This window comes from Watersipora subatra, chromosome 3 (genome assembly GCF_963576615.1).
Source record: "Watersipora subatra chromosome 3, tzWatSuba1.1, whole genome shotgun sequence".
NCBI lineage: Eukaryota > Metazoa > Bryozoa > Gymnolaemata > Cheilostomatida > Watersiporidae > Watersipora > Watersipora subatra.
Genome location: NC_088710.1, coordinates 34470519 through 34490119, shown reverse-complemented (window position 1 = coordinate 34490119; position 19601 = coordinate 34470519). Strand labels below are relative to the sequence as shown.

The 19601-nt window shown below is 36.5% G+C and overlaps 1 protein-coding gene across 1 annotated transcript in view; it reads right to left on the bottom strand.

The window, feature by feature from the left end:
* The window catches only part of LOC137389702 (neurobeachin-like protein 1), a 78010-nt gene that overhangs the window by 15305 nt on the left and 43104 nt on the right, over positions 1-19601 (bottom strand). Inside the window, exons 26-43 of the mRNA XM_068075779.1 lie at positions 18375-18526; positions 17160-17286; positions 15192-15298; positions 14948-15073; positions 14708-14819; positions 14430-14614; positions 13048-13194; positions 12046-12203; positions 11654-11796; positions 10829-10919; positions 6030-6190; positions 5748-5875; positions 4740-4862; positions 4228-4323; positions 3539-3663; positions 3240-3380; positions 2937-3064; positions 1114-1362 (exon numbers count right to left, since the gene is read on the bottom strand). Coding sequence (XP_067931880.1) covers positions 1114-1362; positions 2937-3064; positions 3240-3380; positions 3539-3663; positions 4228-4323; positions 4740-4862; positions 5748-5875; positions 6030-6190; positions 10829-10919; positions 11654-11796; positions 12046-12203; positions 13048-13194; positions 14430-14614; positions 14708-14819; positions 14948-15073; positions 15192-15298; positions 17160-17286; positions 18375-18526 — 2499 coding nt within the window. The remainder of the gene's footprint in view (positions 1-1113; positions 1363-2936; positions 3065-3239; positions 3381-3538; positions 3664-4227; positions 4324-4739; positions 4863-5747; positions 5876-6029; positions 6191-10828; positions 10920-11653; positions 11797-12045; positions 12204-13047; positions 13195-14429; positions 14615-14707; positions 14820-14947; positions 15074-15191; positions 15299-17159; positions 17287-18374; positions 18527-19601) is intronic.

Here is a 19601-nt window from a genome sequence, read left to right as displayed (position 1 = left end):
CTGAAGTATTCAATGAAAGCGATCAGTTTTTAAACAAAAAAAATCAACTAATGCAATTAATTTTGGAAAAACGTATCTGCACTGCAAATCAAATACATACCATAATGTCCAGATCAGAATCATGATCGTCTTCAACTTCGGTATTAGAGATTGATGGAGTTGATTTCAATGTAAAAAGACTAGGAGAGATTTTTTTGCGATGACAAAGCCATGCCGAATAACTTGTAAAAATCTTGAATAATTTTGTAAAGTTTGATACAATGGCAATAAAACTCAAAGCCCGGCGATGATTTTAAAGAAGTTTTGGAACTCGGCTACGCCTAGCGGCTATTTTTGCGATGACGCCATTCTGCATATCTTGTGACAACCTTGAATAATTTTGTAAATAAATGTGATGCATTGGCAATGATGTTAGCTCAAAGCCCAGGCAATGATTTTAAAAATGTTTTGGAACTCAACTACGTTTAGTATTTATATTAAAAACTAGCCTAGCGACTAGTTTTTAATTTGATGCAGTAGTTATTCTCCCTTGTGATTAATTGAACTAATTATTCACGGAATTTAATAATTCGCGGAAATGATTGTTCGCGAAATCGCGAATTTTTCCAACCGATGAATATTTTCATCCTGTAGGGTATATATATCATTGACGTAGTGCTAACACATAATTATAAGATACTATATATATCAGTGCAGCTGGTAGTTTGCAGTAGTTTTAAGAATGTTTAAACAATAGACTCATTCTCGTCTTAAAGTGCTGCATTGTGATTTTTATGCATTAATAAACTATGAAACAATGAAACTAGGCATAAATTGATGGATTAACTAACAGAAGGCTACGAAACGTAAATAACCTTGATAACCAATTGATGTCACAGAAACATAAATGACTATGGTAGCCAACCAATGACAGTCGAACAACCTTAACAGGTAGATTTGGTAAGTAAGGTAAACAATACAATATACTTAGCCTAGCAATACTTCGTAACCACGAGAAACATGTCCAAAATACTAAGCACATCTTATTCATATTACTGATCTTCAGTATCAGAAGAGAACTTTGATAAGAGCAAATGAAGAGATCAATTGGAGAATCTCATAGTATATTCGCACCTTCATAGCTGTAAGCATGAAAAACATTGCAAGCTTTTTCCGCTTCCTGCCCTCGCTGTTTGTAGCCAAAGATCAGGTCTATCCAGTGGTGCAGGTTTTCTGATACATAGTCCGACTCCAGGGCCTTCCGATGCTTATAGATAAAATCATCAGCTCGTCTTAGCTTCTCAGTAATACTGTCCGAAGAACTACCATTGCGAGCCCACTTGGGCAGAACAACATCCCCTTCAAGCCTACCAAGATCGAAACCTGCGGCAAAATACAATTAATGACAGCTAAAGTGATGGAAACTGTAAAATAACAATCACAGGCTTAATACTGGTCTTTTCAACGAACACACTTAAAAAAACACCACAAAAAAGGGCTCACTAAAACAGGTTCAACATTAACATCAAATTATGTGATTTCAATTGAACTTAATCTACAAGTCTGTGTTAAGTCTTCCAACACACATCACTATTTCAATACTATTCACTCAAATTTGAATGAATGATCATAAATGCTTTGCTGACTGCGATGACCATTAAATTTAAAACATTAGCAATTTTTCTTAAACCAACCGAAGAACCTTGTCGAATGAGTTTTATTAAGGTCAAAGTTTACATTCATGATTTTATTAATTTAAAACATGTTATTTAACTTATTAATTTAAAATAAAATTCTTGAGCTGAATAATCCTTGCATCAGTTTTAAATAAGACAAATAAAAGTTTAATTTTATTTAAGATGCTTCATTGAAATTATTTTTATGCGTGTAAAAAATGCTTGAATGTTATGCCTTTGTACAGAATGAAGTCTAACAATCAAGTCAATGTCTTTGCATTCATGTAAACTATTAATGTGACAAAAAAGAGTTAACATTTGCTGGAAGCCACCTGAATAATGACACATTTTTTCTAGATATCAAACACAGCCGAAATGGATACAATCACAAAAGAGTACTGTATGTAAAACTAGCTTTATTTTAAATCAATATAAACTAAATGGTTTATATTGATTTAAAATGCAATCCGAAATGGCTATAAAAAGTAAAAACCCCTTTCGTATTAAAACTATCAATATAAATTTTTTGTAGCGCTTAAAGCGGTTTTCACTAAGCTTTTAGCGCCCTATTTGACTTTTGAAATCGTACATCCGAAATTCATACGTTTGGGTGATGCTGTAGCAAAAGCCTTACAGAGTTTGCAATAGTAATTTGCTGAGTATTCAATTTAACAAAACAATCTTTTGTTAGCCCTGAAATTCTGACAGCAGTCTAGCAAAAAGTTAGCTACCACATGAGCTGTGACAGTGGAAAGGATAATCTATACATGTGTATATATTTCTCAAAGTATGTGTGTTAGTACGCATTCCGGCACTAGATCTTAAAATCTTGGAATAAAGATTCCATACCGAAGAAGACCCTGCCGTTCACCAGACCGACCGCTATCCACTAGACCACAGTAATTGAATTGCTAGCTTGCCAATATAAGCCAGTGTATGAGAGCAATTACCCAACAGATTTGCGTACGACGCAAATTAGAAGAAGAAGAGTACGAGAAGCTACGAGAAGCGTACTAGAAGCTGTTCGCCCACGTTATTAAACTGCCTAATAGCAAAACTCTCACTACTTCTCATTGTTTATAAGACAAAAAACTTTTTCTCATGATATGTACTTTGAAAGTTAGAATGGCAAATGTTGTTATATGTTAAATACAAATCAATTTTCTGTCCAAAGACTTTTCTATTACACGGGCAATGCCGGGTAGCACAGCTAGTATTCATATATGACCCAGATATATGACCCAGATAAGACTTGAGAAAGCAGAAACATTTAATACTTACCATTTATGTTGACTAGAAATTCTGGCAGACAGAAAAAGTCTGGAGTGAGTTCTTTGCAGTCACCAGTGTTGCCAAGAGACTGGTACGAAGCCTTGACGGAGAAAAATAGTCGATCCGCGACATCAAACCTAACAAAAGAATTGTTTTAAACACACTTTCATCTATTGCTCTGGCCTACTGTCAACTGATCTAGTGACACAAAGGATGATAACAAGAATTCACACATCAGAGGATAGACCAACAAAGCTGTAGATATAACACTTCATCAAAAGGGCATTGAGAGAATAGGTTAGTAGCTCTTACCTGCTGTTCTGGAGCTCTACGTGCTTGCTGGTGAAAGGCTCCATTCTGACCAGGAAATGCGTGACAACACCAGCAGCACTCGAGTAATGAGTTCCATGGTGAAAGGGTGCCATATTCCCAGAGTCTGGAAATTCTTCAAACCTATAATAATAAGAGACCAGCAGGTAATTTTAAACATGTGTACGCAAAAGACCAGCTAAAAAACTCTAACATTATCAAACATCGAAAGTGCGGTTTGTGGAGTGCACCCAGAAATGTACATGTGATGCTCATGAAACAAATCCGAAAACACTTATCACCTTTTCTGTAGCTCTGCCTCTCTCTTGGGATCTTGGGCGCCGGCGGGTTTCTTAAAATCCCTAAAGATTGACTCGTCATCAAATTTCAAAGTCTCACTTTCATAGTCTTTCAGTACCCAAGGAAACTATAACACAGCAAATAGTGATATGTTGCTATGATATAAACAACAATTATCTTCCAGTTTTTAACATAATTTTCAACATAATTATTATTACCTCTTTTTTGAAAAAAAAATCTAAAGAAATGAGATTATGCCTAAATATGCCTACTGCCAAGTCATCCTTCTAGGTCTGCGTTGGACTACGTATAAGCGTTAGAAAACAAAACAAAAGCTTTTTTTTGAGGTTATTTTTTTAGCATATCTATAGGTTGAGACTGAGCCAAGATTTGTTAACATCTACATTTGTAAACTTGTTTTCAGTAGCTAAGTTTGTACTGCTCCTCACTCACCGTTATATAGGAGAAGTTGCATCAGTCATAAATACATCAGTATTAACTAGCACTAGTTTCTTGCAAACTGTCACAATTAACATAGATTATTTGTAAGATTTAATCTAGCCTCAGAGTAGAATAGATAAAGAGTAGATAAATAATAACAACATATTGAAGAAAGTGATCGGCCTGGCAATTCAAACACGATTATTATACAGATAATGGTGAAAAAATAATGTGAGTTGTAAAAACATACAACCGGATACTGGCTCCAGTCGTTGTAAGTTCTACCAGCTATAGTATTCAACTGCATGAGATAGTCAAAGTTGCTGATCTCTCTTTTTTGCCATTGCTGCAAAAAGAACATATAGGAATAAACACAGAGGTTCACCTAACCAATTAAAACGTTAAACATACTTTCCCACAGCAGTCAGCTGCATGACCAAGTGAACCACTATTATGAGATCCCAGGTCTGCATTCACGCTGTTTGTATCAGCTTGTTGATGTCAAATGAGGTCAGAGGTTCAATTTTAGGAGACATTGAATAAGTTCACCAGATCTTTTATAAAACTGTTGTTTTATAATACTGCCCTGATTTTAGTATTTCAGTACAATTGATCTACATACCGTTTAATTTTTATTCTCCTGCATGAATATTGTCCTGTATTATCAACACACCAATATCTACATGTAGATGAAATGACTTGAAACTATGAGCGGATAGTCTCAAAACCCAAAGATTGACAGAAGAATAACTTAAAACTTACGCCAATGAGTGCAGATTGGGTTAGGATTTGGGCTGCTTTTCCATTAGCAGAGCCAAATATTTTGAACTGAGTGTCTCCAGCCTTTTTTTTTGCAATTTCTTCCAAGACTTTGTGTCGAATTTCCTAACAATACATCAGTGTGTTATTAACTCTTTCACTACTGCGCTAAATTCGCTATTCTGACCAAATTAATGCAAACGGATCTTCGAAAATTTAATATACTATTAGATAGTATTTATGGAATATCTTGAGAATCATTGCAGATATTGTTTTACTGTGACATGCACCTTATTCAGAACAAAATTCTTGACAAGATAAATACAAAATTGTTTAGCGAATCCCACTCTCACGAAATTTCGGATGCTTCCTTTGCATTTAATGACGCAGTGAATTTTTTTTGACATGACGCTAGCGATCTGGTTTTCTCGTTTTAAAAAATAAATAGAAATGAAATCGCTTAGCAAAAAGATCTTCGATTGGTTGCACGTGATTGGTGACTAGGTCGTTTTCGTAGAGACAAAATTTGATTGGTCTAGCTGAAAAGAATGTAATGAAAAGTGAAACCCTATTGATTAGTTGATTCAACGGCTCACGGTCTGTACTTCTATTACCGCGGCTGTCGATACATCGGCTCACGGTAGTGAAAGAGTTAAAAGGTACCAATAAATAAGAAAAAATAATTGTAAAGAAAGAACAGTTTTGTATGAAAGTGTGTCAAGGCCTGATTATATACTCAGCAAGAATAGAGACAGAACGCCACCAACGGTAGGCCACTAATGGTAGGCTTAAAAGTATGTATTTATATTAAGGGCTGCATGATCGGATGAACAGATGGAATCAAGTAACCAGGGAGAGTTCTGTGTGAACACCAGAAACAGAAATAATTGGTTAAGAATTTTGGTGCAAACTAAAATATGGTGAAAACCAAAACGGTAAAAGACCAAACACTCTAACCGCTAAAGTGCCCAAAACTGCTAAAAAATGACCGGCTCAGTTAAAATGTCTCACCTTCGTTGGAAAGTTGAGAAAATAGTTAGTACCATCATGAAGGAACAGTTCCAGAGCGGTACGCTGGAGATTTCTCAAGCGATAGTGAATACTGACTAGCATCCTCAGAGGCCAGACGTTGTCTCTCCCTACCCAAAAAAGACAGGAAGTAAGCTAAATATTTTCTAGACACTAGTCACGTGATGATCTTTCAGTCTTCAGCTTGAACCTACACATCTTGTGATCACATGATGCGATTGATCAGATAAAAACAAACAAGTTATAAATATTTATCTGACACACCTATTTTGTCTGGTGAGACATTAGCCTCAAAGAAGTAGAGATTATCAGTTTTGATTTCGAGGCGCCCCGAGATAGGATCCATCATGGAGATGAGATCACAGTCTACACAACAAACGAGTACCTCAGCTGTAGTCATCATATCTTTGACCCCATTAGCTGGACTGCAAAGGAAGAAGCTCACAATCAAGCCAAATACTGGTTAAACCAGCGGTGTCAAATGTAATTTTATAAGGGGTTAAAATTCAAAACATACTTTAGGTCGTGGGCCGAACAGGATAAACATTTATTTAACACACTAAAACTAAATGTTTTTGGAACATAAATACGAATAAAAACAGACGGGAATATTATTCTGAAACAAACTTAAACCGTAAAGGTTGACTTGCAACAAAATTTATATTACAGTTATTTGGTATCTTAAGATTCACCTTGTCTTACTCTGCCATGTTGCAGGTTCAAAATATGTGGAAATGTGATCACAAGCTCTTAAAAGCTCAAAAAGGAACAGTTAAAAAAAGTGGATGTAGGCTGGAATCCCATATTTTGGCGACGTCTTCAACTCGACAGGGTTATTGTTTTGACACGTAATGTTATCACGTGAAATCAAATGCTAATTAAAGGCTCAATATAAAACATCTCGTAGCACTAGTTTATGACAAACACTTTGGGCTCTACCAGAAAGCCCCTATCAAATATAGATGCTCACTACTTAAAAAATTCGTTTCTGCTCGATCTAATCATCTAGTCGTAATCTGATCATGTGACCCATATTTCCCGCTATATGGTGCGAACAATTGCTGCAGCCTTTATCGACTATCACAGGTGACCAACAGGCTCCTCATGTTTCTCAGAGAATGATATGCACCCCCTTGAGCTAAGGTTAAAAAATTAAACTGATTTTTAGGCTAGGTTTTGAAATGTCTGTGCTCAAAGTGACAGCATTACAATGATAATGAAATAGACGCGTAAGGACAATAAACATGGTTTCATTGAATACGAGAAGTATATTTGTGAAAATATTTTGACGGCTGAGGTTGCATTAATGTGTAAACAGAAACAAATTGTGTTCAACACCAATGGCCGTTTTCATGATGGCTGCGATCAGCTGTTAGTTTTTTAACTATTAAGAGTTGTAATCACATTTCCACATATTTGGCACCTACAACACAGCAGAGTAAGACATGGTGAATCTTTTCATATCAAATAACTGTAATGTGAATTTTGTTGCAAGTCAACCTTTAAACTAATTCTATTTATTTTTTGCTCTTCATAAAAATATCTTGTTAAAAAATTCCAATTTCTTTGCTCTTATGTCAATGTATATAAAAAATAAACTTAAATATCCCAAAAAAATTTGACACTCCTTAAAAATATTTCCTATCAAAATTATACAAGTTAGAAATATGAACACACTAAAAACATGGAAATATACATAAAATGTGTGCTGTTCAGCAATAACAATTTAAATCATGCAGTTTTCTTTGCTCTTATGACTTTGATCTGATCATATGATCTGACCGAAACAACAAATTTATTTACATTCAGTGTAATGTCCTGTGTTGTGGAAATTCTCAGAATAAACAGCAGCGCTCATCAGGCTAACTGCTAAAGACCTTTTAAGCATTAACAACCCCCAAAGTATGCATAAATGCAATCAATTGTAAGCATCAAAATCTACATAAATATATTGTTTATGGTTCATGGTAAGCAAAACTTTTTCTTTATTTAACGAAGGACATAAAACTCATGACACTACAAATTTCTGTAAGGGACATTGGCAGAACAAGAGCTATCACTTCTTTATTGCAATAGCTCTAGTTCTGTCAATGTGTCCACGGCAGAAATCTTTCACAACTGATTCTGTATCTATTTCAACATCTTTATATATGTATAATATTAGAAGATTATTTAGACAGCCTGCCCCATGGTGCTCCTCATCAATGTTTTGATTCGCTTCAATGCAGAAAAGGATCACTCACTCACTCACTCACTCACTCACTCACTCACTCACTCACTCACTCACTGCATTAGTGGCAGGCAAAACTAATACTAGATTAGTGAGCCTCTCCACCTCGTCCCTAGTTGCTGAAGCGAGCAATGAACTAGGGCAATTTACGCTAACAACTAGCGCTGTAGCGTTAGTCGCCAGTTGTTGGAAATTCCAAGTGAATGCGCTTAGACTGCAATTCTTAGTACTTAGCCACCAAAAATCATTGAAAAGTTGGGGCGGTTCAGCCGCTCAACCGCTCCAGGGAATACAGGCCTGTCAGCGCTTCATATCAATGGGCCATGGATAGCAATAATGTAAAATGATTTTGTGGGCCAGATAAGATTACAACGCGGGATGGATGTGGCCCACGGGCCATGAGTTTGACACCTGTGTGTTAAACCAATGCTTCCTGCTCCATTAGCATCAGACTCTTAGAAGTCCCAACTGTATTGACTGAAGCCCTTTTAATTTTTAATAGCTGGGAACCAAATAACAAGTGCAAGTAGAACGTAGTAGGTTTATAAATGTAGTAATCAGTCTTATTCTGGACACGCAGACAAACTGCTGGTAACAACAGTTAAAATTTGGCTAAAAATAAAGGTTGTGCAAAAAGCTGATAATAGCAGAAGCCGTCAAGGGATCAAAGGTTACACAAATTTTTTACTTTTACTGTTTTGCTGCCAAAGAACCGCAACCCACCGCCTTTCCCCATCGACATACTCACACATAGTAAACACAGGCAGCCAGGCCTTTGCTCAGCTGACCTAGTGTGAATACAGCACCCTAACATTGCAATCGAAATCGAACTAGAGAGTTCTCAGAAGATAGCTAAATTAAAGGATAAGCAGCAGCAAACGTAAAAGGCAGCACATTAATATCATGCTTACAACAAGACAGAATTTTGGATACTTCATCACACGCGCTCTTCTGTGATATTCCAAGGAAATCCCAATGGAGCAATGATGTAATAGACTACAGCACAACACTGTGGTACTAAACTTTAGGGTCTTTGGAAGGTTCACCTACTTAAAAATACTATAAGATGTTGAACAATGTGTATAATAAACCCAACACAACTGTAATATACCACCCGCTGTTGCAGGGTATAAATGAAATACCATGCGATACTGTACAATGCCAAACATTCAGTTCTGAAATGTTTATTCTTGTAGCCAATGGAACATAATAATGATAATATATTAATAATAATAAACATAATTATGACAATATATTAATAATAATAAACATAATAATGATACTACTGTACATTAATAATAATAAACATAATAATGATACTATGCTAGAAATTCCACTGTCATACAGCCCACGACCAAAGAGATATTAGAAAAAAAGAAAGGGTACTGATGGTTGAGAAATGCAATATTAGCAGTCAAATGGCACTGCAGTGCAATAGGATAACTGCAATGGTAGCTGTAATGTACTGGGTGTGGGTGTTATTATATACAACAAATAGCAATAATGAAAGGAAAAGATTATATGTTTATATATCTCCCCCCTGCAATAGGAGAAATGCAATATTGGCCAGTATTACAAGTGAAATGCACTGATATTATTAGAATAATCAATATTATTAATATAGTAATAATATAAGACCAATACGCAATTTTGTTTACATTTAAAAACGTCATAGTTTTTATAATCTCATAAGTATAATCTCATAATCTTAAAATCTCATAAAAATCGTTAGAAAAAAATATCATCGTCATTTCCTTTACTTACACTGCGTTGTACATCAGTTAGAATACCGAAGCACTCAAGAGTCTAAAATGTCAGTTACTTTGAAATCGGCAAAAATTAAACTATTTCAGTACTCCTAACTTATTTACAGAAACCTTCGACAATGCTATAGACTGGTGAAATGTGCACGTTATTTTTTCGTGAAATGCACACTTTATCGTTTTATTTTCTGTCGCTCGGCGTTTCAATTTCCAGTCTTAACTTTTATTAAACCAAGCTTTTCAAGCGTTTTGTGGCAATTTTCGTCCAAATTAATCTGTCTATTTGTGTATAATCCGATCAGATGGGTAAGTTTTAAGATAATGCCGACGGTTTACAAAGACTTGGTAACATATTTAAATAGGCTTAAATGCGTTTTGTATCGTTATTATACTTTAACGACTCTAGAAAATGATAGTTGAATTTGTTGATGAAATTTCTAGACAAGGGTTCGTCTCATTGTTGATGATTAATTTTCGTAAGTTCTGTGCACATGCATTTATTATAAAAAATCTCATACTTCGTTTCCACTCATTTGTTCGTGAGATAATAATAAACATAATAATGATAATATATTAATAATAATAAACATAATAATGATAATATATTAATAATAATAAACATAATAATGACAATATATTATTAATAATAAACATAATAATGATGAGTAGACCTGAATTGAACAGCAAGGCTGTTGAGCTCAATTTAAGAATAACTCCTTGAGGATTGCTATTAGAGACAGAGCATTAAAGTAGCAGGGAAAGAGAATATATAGCAGCCTGAGAGAATATATAGCAGGGAAAGAGAATATATAGCAGCCTGAGAGAATATATAGCAGGGAAAGAGAATATATAGCAGCCTGAGAGAATATATAGCAGGGAAAGAGAATATATAGCAGCCTGAGAGAATATATAGCAGGGAAAGAGAATATATAGCAGCCTGAGAGAATATATAGCAGGGAAAGAGAATATATAGCAGCCTGAGAGAATATATAGCAGGGAAAGAGAATATATAGCAGCCTGAGAGAATATATAGCAGGGAAAGAGAATATATAGCAGCCGGGACTACGTACTGAGCAAGAGTGGCATCGAACACTACTTCCTCTTCTTCCGCAGCAGTTTCTTGGAAAGGGGCCTCCAGTTTCAGGTCGCTGAGCATATCATCTGACAAATAAATTTCTATTATTACAATCTTCTTACACCAAAAGAAGTACAACAATATTGAAGTGTTTACAATGTTACAGCAATGAAAATTATCGCTGCGGCCGCCAACAATTATTGTGTTTACTGCTCAGTTTGAGACATGCATTTACTCTTTACCAGATTCTTCGTGTAACAGACGTGACACGAATGAGTAACATAGATGAAGTTGAATAGCACTGAGAGTGATGAAACTATGTTGTACTGACAATTGCTGTTTTGGGTAACGCTAACACATTTCACTTGTTCACTAGAGCAAGTGTCTATTACTGTGAATTTCCAAACAAGCCTTGTAAGTTTTAGTATACAGGCTGAATCTATCATTTTTTCTGACGTCATCAGGCTGTTTGCACATGCACTCGTTCACGAAAAAGCATCCATATTTGTAGAAAACGATCGTTTTCTTTTATTTAATAGTACTTTTTGGTGTTTTGATACTATAATAAAAAAAAAAGCAAACAAAAGCATTGTTTTCAAAAATTCATTGCAAAAGCTTCGTGTTTTTAACGATAAAATTGTCTATAAAGATGGCCAACAACGATACAATGACGACACGAAAAATCAAAGGATAGGAGGAACTACATGCTTTTAAAAAGGAGGCAACAACTCCACAAATTATACAAAGGCTGATGCAAGCTATGTAAGTGTGTTGGTACTACGTGATTTGCACACATAAAGTGACACAGTGGATGACTGACTTTGTTGAGGATGGTCATTCGTGTCCCTTAATCGACTCGCTTCCATGTGGTCATCAAAGTAGTCGTTAGGGACAAGTTTAATTCTCATTCTACTGTAGTTCTCATGCGACGACATCTTCCAACGTAGGGGTTCAGTCTTGCCACTGTGACAAACATGTGTCTACTTGACAGATACAACATACCCTTCTACGAATCAAATTGTACATCTTTTCAAACATCTATGACTATTGAAGTGTCTGTAGCGCTGCCTATGAACACATGTACTTCATCGTTTCATACAAAAGATGTTTAAACCCAAAGCGATCACATGTACAGTTATTCCTTAATTATACCATAAGCTACCCGACTCTCTCCATATTCATAACAAATCCCTAGGTCAATCTCTACATTACCTCTGAACCCAAGTGCCCCGTTTGCTTGAGAAAAATCTCATTCTAGACTTCCACTGTTCTAGAAGTAATTTGAGATTCAGCCTCTGAAAGTTGATCCAGGCGTAATACCGCTTCCACTCGGGTTCCATCTTCTGCCTCAACACAGATGTGATAGATTCCTGGTAGATATTAAAACAATTGACTAGTTTTTTATCTGACTAGTAAAAGTAGATGTTCAAAGATTAATTTACACAAAATTTTGTAGATTTTATCAGAAAGTATCAATATATTTTTTGTTTTATCTTTTTATACGATTGTTTTAGACGTTTCAAGTGATCTGATTTCCAGAGTATTTCAAGTCATCTGATTTTCAGGGTGTTTCAAGCCATCTGATTTCCAGGGTGTTTCCAGTGATCTGACTGCCAGGTTGTTTCAAGTCATCTGATTTCCAGGGTGTTTCAAGCCATCTGATTTTCAGGGTGTTTCAAGTGATCTGATTTCCAGGGTGTTTCAAGTCATCTGATTTCCAGGGTGTTTCAACTGATATGATTTCCAGGGTGTTTCAAGTCATTTGACTTCCAAGGTGTTTCAAGATTATAAGCGATAAACCTTGATTGCAATTTAAAAGTTCAGAAAAAAACTAGGTGCAGAATGGGATCAACTAATTGTTATCATTGTGATAGTTGATATCAACTATTGAGTTCAAATTAATAATGTTAAAATACTCTGCCGGGCTCTTTACAACTTCGAAGACATATTCACATTTCCGCCTGATCTGAGCATTTTAATCGTGATCAAGTTTTATCTATTTTAATCTTGGAATTTCCTGACAATCAGATCACCTCAAAAGTCACAAACAATAGCAAATAATAGAAAAATACCAATACTATCTGATAAAACTTGCTAGAAATTAATGAGAATTACAAGAGGCTCCGACGTGATGAGGACTAGAAATTGGTTACTAAAGTTGATAGTAAAAAGGTAACTGGTGAAAACTTGAACTGGAAATTATTGAAAATATACCTTGAAGGCGAGCTTACTCTCTCCAAGCTTGCGCTGGTACTTGTGCCAGTCTGTGTTGTATTCATCTTCAACCTCATTCCAGAGGTTGAGAAGTTCTTGATCAAGCTGTTTGAGCACCCGCACACAGTGTCGCTGCCTCTCATCTACCTTTGAACATTCAACAGAAGTACTTTTAGACTGTCTGAACTGTGACAGAGACTGTGACAGAGAGTGTGACAGGGACTGTGACTGCGACAGAAACTGTGATAGAGACTGTGACATGGACTGTGACAGAGACTGTGACAGAGACTGTGACAGAGACTGTGACAGGGACTGTGACAGAAACTGTGACAGAGACTGTGACATGAACTGTGACATGAACTGTGACAGAGACTGTGACAGAGACTGTGACAGAGACTGTGACAGAGACTGTGACACAGACTGTGATAGAGACTGTGACAGGGACTAAGATAGAGACTGTGACAGAGACTGGGACAGAGACTGTGACAGAGATAGAAACTACGACAGAGACTGTAATAGAGACTGTGACAGAGACTGCGACAGAGATTGTGACAGAGACTGTGACAGAGACTGTGACAGAGATTGTGATAGGGAAAGCACTGATTATAACAGTGATAAGGTCCAAGTAACTTATCAGGCGAGATCAGTCATATGATCAAATTAATCTTCATGGTTTATCGTTAGCCAACTGCAGAACTCCATCCGAACAATTCAGACACTTAAGTCTTAATCAGATTATTGCTGAGTATATTCGGTCAAAGACCGTCCTTTGCTCAATAAACTATTGATTGGTTTTATTACACAAATAGTTCTATTTCTCAAGTATGCATTAAAAGTTACGTTATTTTTACTGGTCGCCTTCGATGATAACAAAACAATGAGGAGAGGCAGCCAATAAGTGAGTTCTTTACTAAAATTCCTCAGTTCCCTTCAAATTTCGTTGCTCTTCCTTAAATGTTCTGAATAAAGAGCAAAGAGTCAAACATGTCATAACGTCTCATTCTAATGTTAATACATATTTTTATGATTGTGGACAACTCTTAAGTTAGCGAAGAGGTGATGAAGATAAAATCTTGGATCTGAAAAAAAGCATTATGATGGTTGTTAACCATGAGAAGTATTTTATTCCAATTATTCTAATAGCTATTCTGTTGACCATGAGAAGCGGAAAGAATAAAACCAACGTTGAACCAATAACTATTACTGAAAGTTCAGAAACTAGAATAAGTATGCCACTAGTGAGACTAGCTCAAGCATAAATGCTTATGATGACCATGAAAGACTAGTTCTATGGATAGCGACCAACATTTCAGATGCTACTTAACCATAAAATATTCTTGCTAACAAGTAGATAAAAATATAATAAAATTGAAAGCACTCACAACGATGTCTATGTAGTTGGTCCACTCAACGCTTCTGAATACGCTTGTGTCTTCACCGAGCCTAACTGTGCCCCTCTGGTAAAGGTTAAGCTGAAGTAAGAGATTACCGATTTCCAACTCATCTTGAAATCTCTCGAGCAACGCTCGCATAATCGGCATCATGTGAAGATGATTTTCTCTTAAGTCTGCGAGATACATTTAAAAGTTACTAACACATTAGGCATGAGCGTGTGACACAGACACGAAAAAAAGAGCGTATGGATAGAGGAGTGACACACCTCTGTCTTGGAAGGCTTTATGCAAAGTGAAGACGGTGTAATGTATCTCAGCTTCATGTTTCAGTTCGTTTCTCACAAGATGGTTGAGCTTTGCGGATGCATCAGATGAGAGCTACAAGGTTAATGCATAGTAAATGCTGAAAATCCAGTCAGAGATTGTGATGACACTCGCTAGCCATACAAATGGTGTTTAATGGCACAACAAAAGCAGAGCAAGCTGTATAGAGCGAAAATTCTCACCTTACTGGTGCTATCGCAAGCAAACCTGAGTAGAATTTTGAGGCCTATCTTGGCAAGCTCCGGCCAACCAGCACTCGGATGCCAAACCGTCATTTTGTCTAGCAGGTCTATGACATGCTTCAAGAGCTGCAATATATTGAAACCGATAAGCCTAAACTTATCAATTCTAATATCATGTAACATATCTCTGACACAAGGTCGCAGTCTTTGGAACTGACGATTCATGTAGAAATGGACTAGTTACCGTTTCGCTGAAGCATGCTGTAACGCTGGAAGAGTAGATGTGCAGAAAGTCATATACCAATCTTAGCAGCTGCTGTCCGTTATGAGAGCTAGTAGCATCAGCTGGGGCTGTAACACGAGACAATCCTTTAATGGAGACGCTAATAATCTCCATTTACCCATTAATATACAAGTATACGCATCTACTATATAAACGGCAATCTATATATAAATCTCAGTCTTTGTCGTTTGTCTGTAAGCCGTTTGTCATTCGTGTGTCCAGCAATAGCAATAAAGTTATAGGAACAAAAATGCGCTTCGCACAAGATTTGAACTCGGAACCTCTAAGCCATGCGACTACATTGCTATGCAACAGAATAGTCGTGCACACGTATACTTATTACACCTGCCAATCTTTAATACCAATTGGTTAAAATAATTCAATTAAAGCAAATAAAGCAATTTAGCTAGCATGCTTAAAGGTCATGATTGCATAAGAGATCATGATGCAATATTTTTCTTAATGCTGGCTTAAGTTATAACAAAGGCTCTAACTATAGTAAGACTACCTAGCCTAAGTTATTCAAATTCTTAGCATTCAATTTTTAGTTATTCAAAGCATAAGTAATAGGTAAGCATAAAGCATAGGTAATTGAACTTTTTATGCAAAAAGTTTTTGATTACCTGTGGAATGCCAGATATTCAGTAGTAAATTTATATACTGGTAAATGCATAGGTACTACATATTATCATATGCATAGTCATATAGATCTATTTTGTCCATGTATTTAAATATAGATATAAATAATACACCGATATAAGCTATCAGTCAGCACTTGGCTATAATAATAGTCTTTACAAAGAAGCACAAAGCAGAGATGAAGTCTTGGTACATTGCATAGATTGTACTTTAATAAATGGCGAAAGAGCATCATTTACTTAACTAATCTATGTATAGAAACCGTGTATATTAAGTATAACTATATATAGAAGCAGATGTGACGCTTTAAAACTACAATGCGCCATCGTAGGGCAGTTTGCGTGCGATGTGCAGTTTTCAAACCTTGAACCTTATGTGTACTGCAACTGCGCATTAGCGTGAAGTTAATCCTGTGGATCAACTGACACTGGTGACTTCCAAACATCTATACTTCATTTTAAAAAATTGCCAGATGCTTATCAAGCAAAGGAATTGTGCTCCAACTACCATGCCATTTCAAAATAGAGAATTTGGCATTATCACCATTCCGATCAAAGAAATTAGGGTATTTGTATTGTATTTTGATTAACATTATATATTAATGCCGTAAAAGATTTTCTCTTCAACCATATACAACATGCTAATTGTGATAAATACTCTTACTCAAGTTTGAGCAGCATTTACATCTCCTAATTGTGTTGTGGTTGCAATGAAATGAACTCAATACATCATTGCGTGATTAATTTTATGAAAATGTGCTCTGCATTTATGTACCGTGGGATGCAAAGTTTCCTATTGCATTTAGCACTGCCAAATGTGCGTTGGCAGCACCCCCTTGCATACAGCATTGCATAATACGCAGTAGGCAATACCGCTAATGTATCAATACTGCTTACTGCGCATTAGAAAATAGTTGTACTGCATGTATACCGCCACGTACCATGCAGTAGTAAAGTATAGTTGCGTAATGCAACAATACTGCATACCACATGGCTGTATCATGTTTACTACAGCTACCAATGCAATGCCACTTGAATAACAGATATCCCGGCAAAAAATTATTGCAACAGCAATGCATTTTACGTCTGGGCATCAATGAGAACTTATGGTAATGGTAACAATTTTTCGTAATGGTGACAACCCTATCAACATCATATGGTTTGTTATGTTACACCAACTTCCAAAAATGCTACTACAATACCTTGTTGTATTTTCCAATATCCTAACTCTTACAATCTTTGCATAATTAAATATGTAACGACGAGACAAAGTGGCATTGGCTGAGCATACCGTAGTCGGTGACGACAGCGCAACACTCGCTCAGCATGTACTCTATCAGAAGCCTGCTATAGCTCGTCGTTTCTATATAGTAAAGCCCTTGCGTGCTCTTCAAGCTGTGGAAAACCTTCAGTCTTTCCTAAAAATACACATAAACCAATTGAAACAAGTAACAAACTTGATATTCAACTGTTATGTCTTTTCAGGACCACTCAGACTTCAAGCTTGATGGACATACAAATACACGAGCAAATCGTTGAAGTTATTTGTCACATTAAACCTGTACAATTACAGTTAGAACAATTCAAGGTGTTTTGAGTAACATGAAGGTACGGACAAGTCAACTGATATGCACTCATAAAGGTGAATAGATATGAACAGAATATATTCACTGAGATATTAGACTTTCAGTTGTCTTCTCCGCTTCCCATAGAATGCTTCTGTAAGAATTACGTACAGTAGTCAAACAGCAAGCATTTTAATTCGTATGATGCATATATTCATACACAAAAGATATAACCCTTACTTCACATGACAGCCAAATAGAGCTAAGGATGGCTATCATACTTCATGAGGGAGTCACAACCACTGGGAAATGGTGTGACGTTAAATCACAGAGGGTGTCTCACTGAGAAATATGTCCTGCTGGCTGAGTAATGTTTCATATGAACCAAAAAGGTGTAACATGAACTATGGAAGGGTGTAAGACTGAGTGATGAAGGGTGTCCACTGACGGAAGAAATGTGTCACACTGAATGAAAAATGGTGTCACTTAGACAGAGGAAGGGTGTCACTTGGACAGAGGAAGAGTGTCACTTGGACAGAGGAAGGGTGTCACTTAGACAGAGGAAGGGTGTCACATAGACAGAGGAAGGGTGTTACATAGACAGACGAAGGGTGTCACTGGGACAGAGGAAGGGTGTCACTTAGACAGAGGAATGGTATTACATAGACAGAGGAAGGGTGTCACTTAGACAGAGGAAGGGTGTCACATAGACAGAGGAAGGGTGTCACTTAGAGGAAGGGTGTCACATAGACAGAGGAAGGGTGTCACTTAGAGGAAGGGTGTCATATAGACAGAGGAAGGGTGTTACATAGACAGAGAAAGGGTGTCACTTAGACAGAAGAAGGGTGTCATGCTATCGGACAATAGGTTTTCTAACGATTGAGGAGAAGAATCAAGCAAACTGATGATTGCTGTCGTTGAATACAGAAACTATAGCCAACCTTCCAGATGTCGTCAGACGATCCTATAAGTCCATTCCACAAAAGTTTGCAGTGAATCTCGAACACCTTCTGCTGGAGCTGCTGCACTACCTCACAGTCAGTGCACTCTGACCCACAGCTGTGCATCTCAGTTGCTTGTCCTGACATCCCATCTGTAAGGTGAACAGATAACATTTTGTCTATTGCCAGAGCTTGTTAACGAATAATACAAACAAAACAAACAAATTGTTCTTCATTTTAAAGTTAGTAGTCTACTTCGCTGTAGGCATGCAGCAGTCCGATTCTGCTAAAAAATAACCTACGTATTTGATAATTTGTGTATAAACTTCAGGTTCACAAAAATAGAAAGATTATTTTATACCAGATTAGTATCTGCTGAAACGGATTTGGAATAACTATTCAGATGAAAGCTTTTATAAGATTCAATACTCCAACTCAACTTCCAATACGTTGTCCATTCTAATACCTTTTGGAGTTTTTTTCTGTTGAATAATTTAGCGCAAGTTTTGAGTAGCCCATCATACCTGCATGCAATTGTATGCATATCGCATACAATTGCAGTTTAGAGGCATTAATAAAACACTGAAAACTAAAATGGCTCTCCATTTGGATGGATGTCCAAAAGCATTTGACCATTATATTACTTTCAATTGTTGATAATTAGATTGTTTTGGAACGACTACTTTGCAATGGCTCAATCAATGCATTTCATTACCAGCAGTAGATTTTCAGCCTCATCTTGATCACCAACCGAAGAAAATCTAAACAACACCCTGTTCTGAACAGTTGACAGGGTGGGCTTCACCTTGATTGAGAGATTGACACAACTCATGAAATATCCATGTTTCTGACTGTATTACGAATCCTTAAGGTGTAAACACACTAGGCGATTTTATCGCGAGCGTCATGAGGAGGGCGGAGATATCGCTAGCGTGTGCATAAACACACTTGAGCGATTCACTAGCAAGCGATATAATGGGCACGCCCACAAACTGCCAATAAAATTCCGTATCATTAGTTTCTTCGGAGTTGTTAATAAATTTAGGTCAGTCAATATGGCGCCGTCTAGGCGACAACGTAAACAACTTACGCATTTGTTATTAAACCTATCTCACTTTCACGGATTGTACACTGCCTACACTACAAGGAGACATAAGAAAAACGATTATTGCATTTTTAACTGTAATATTTTTCACTATTTTTATACGTATTTTATTTTGTAGTGGT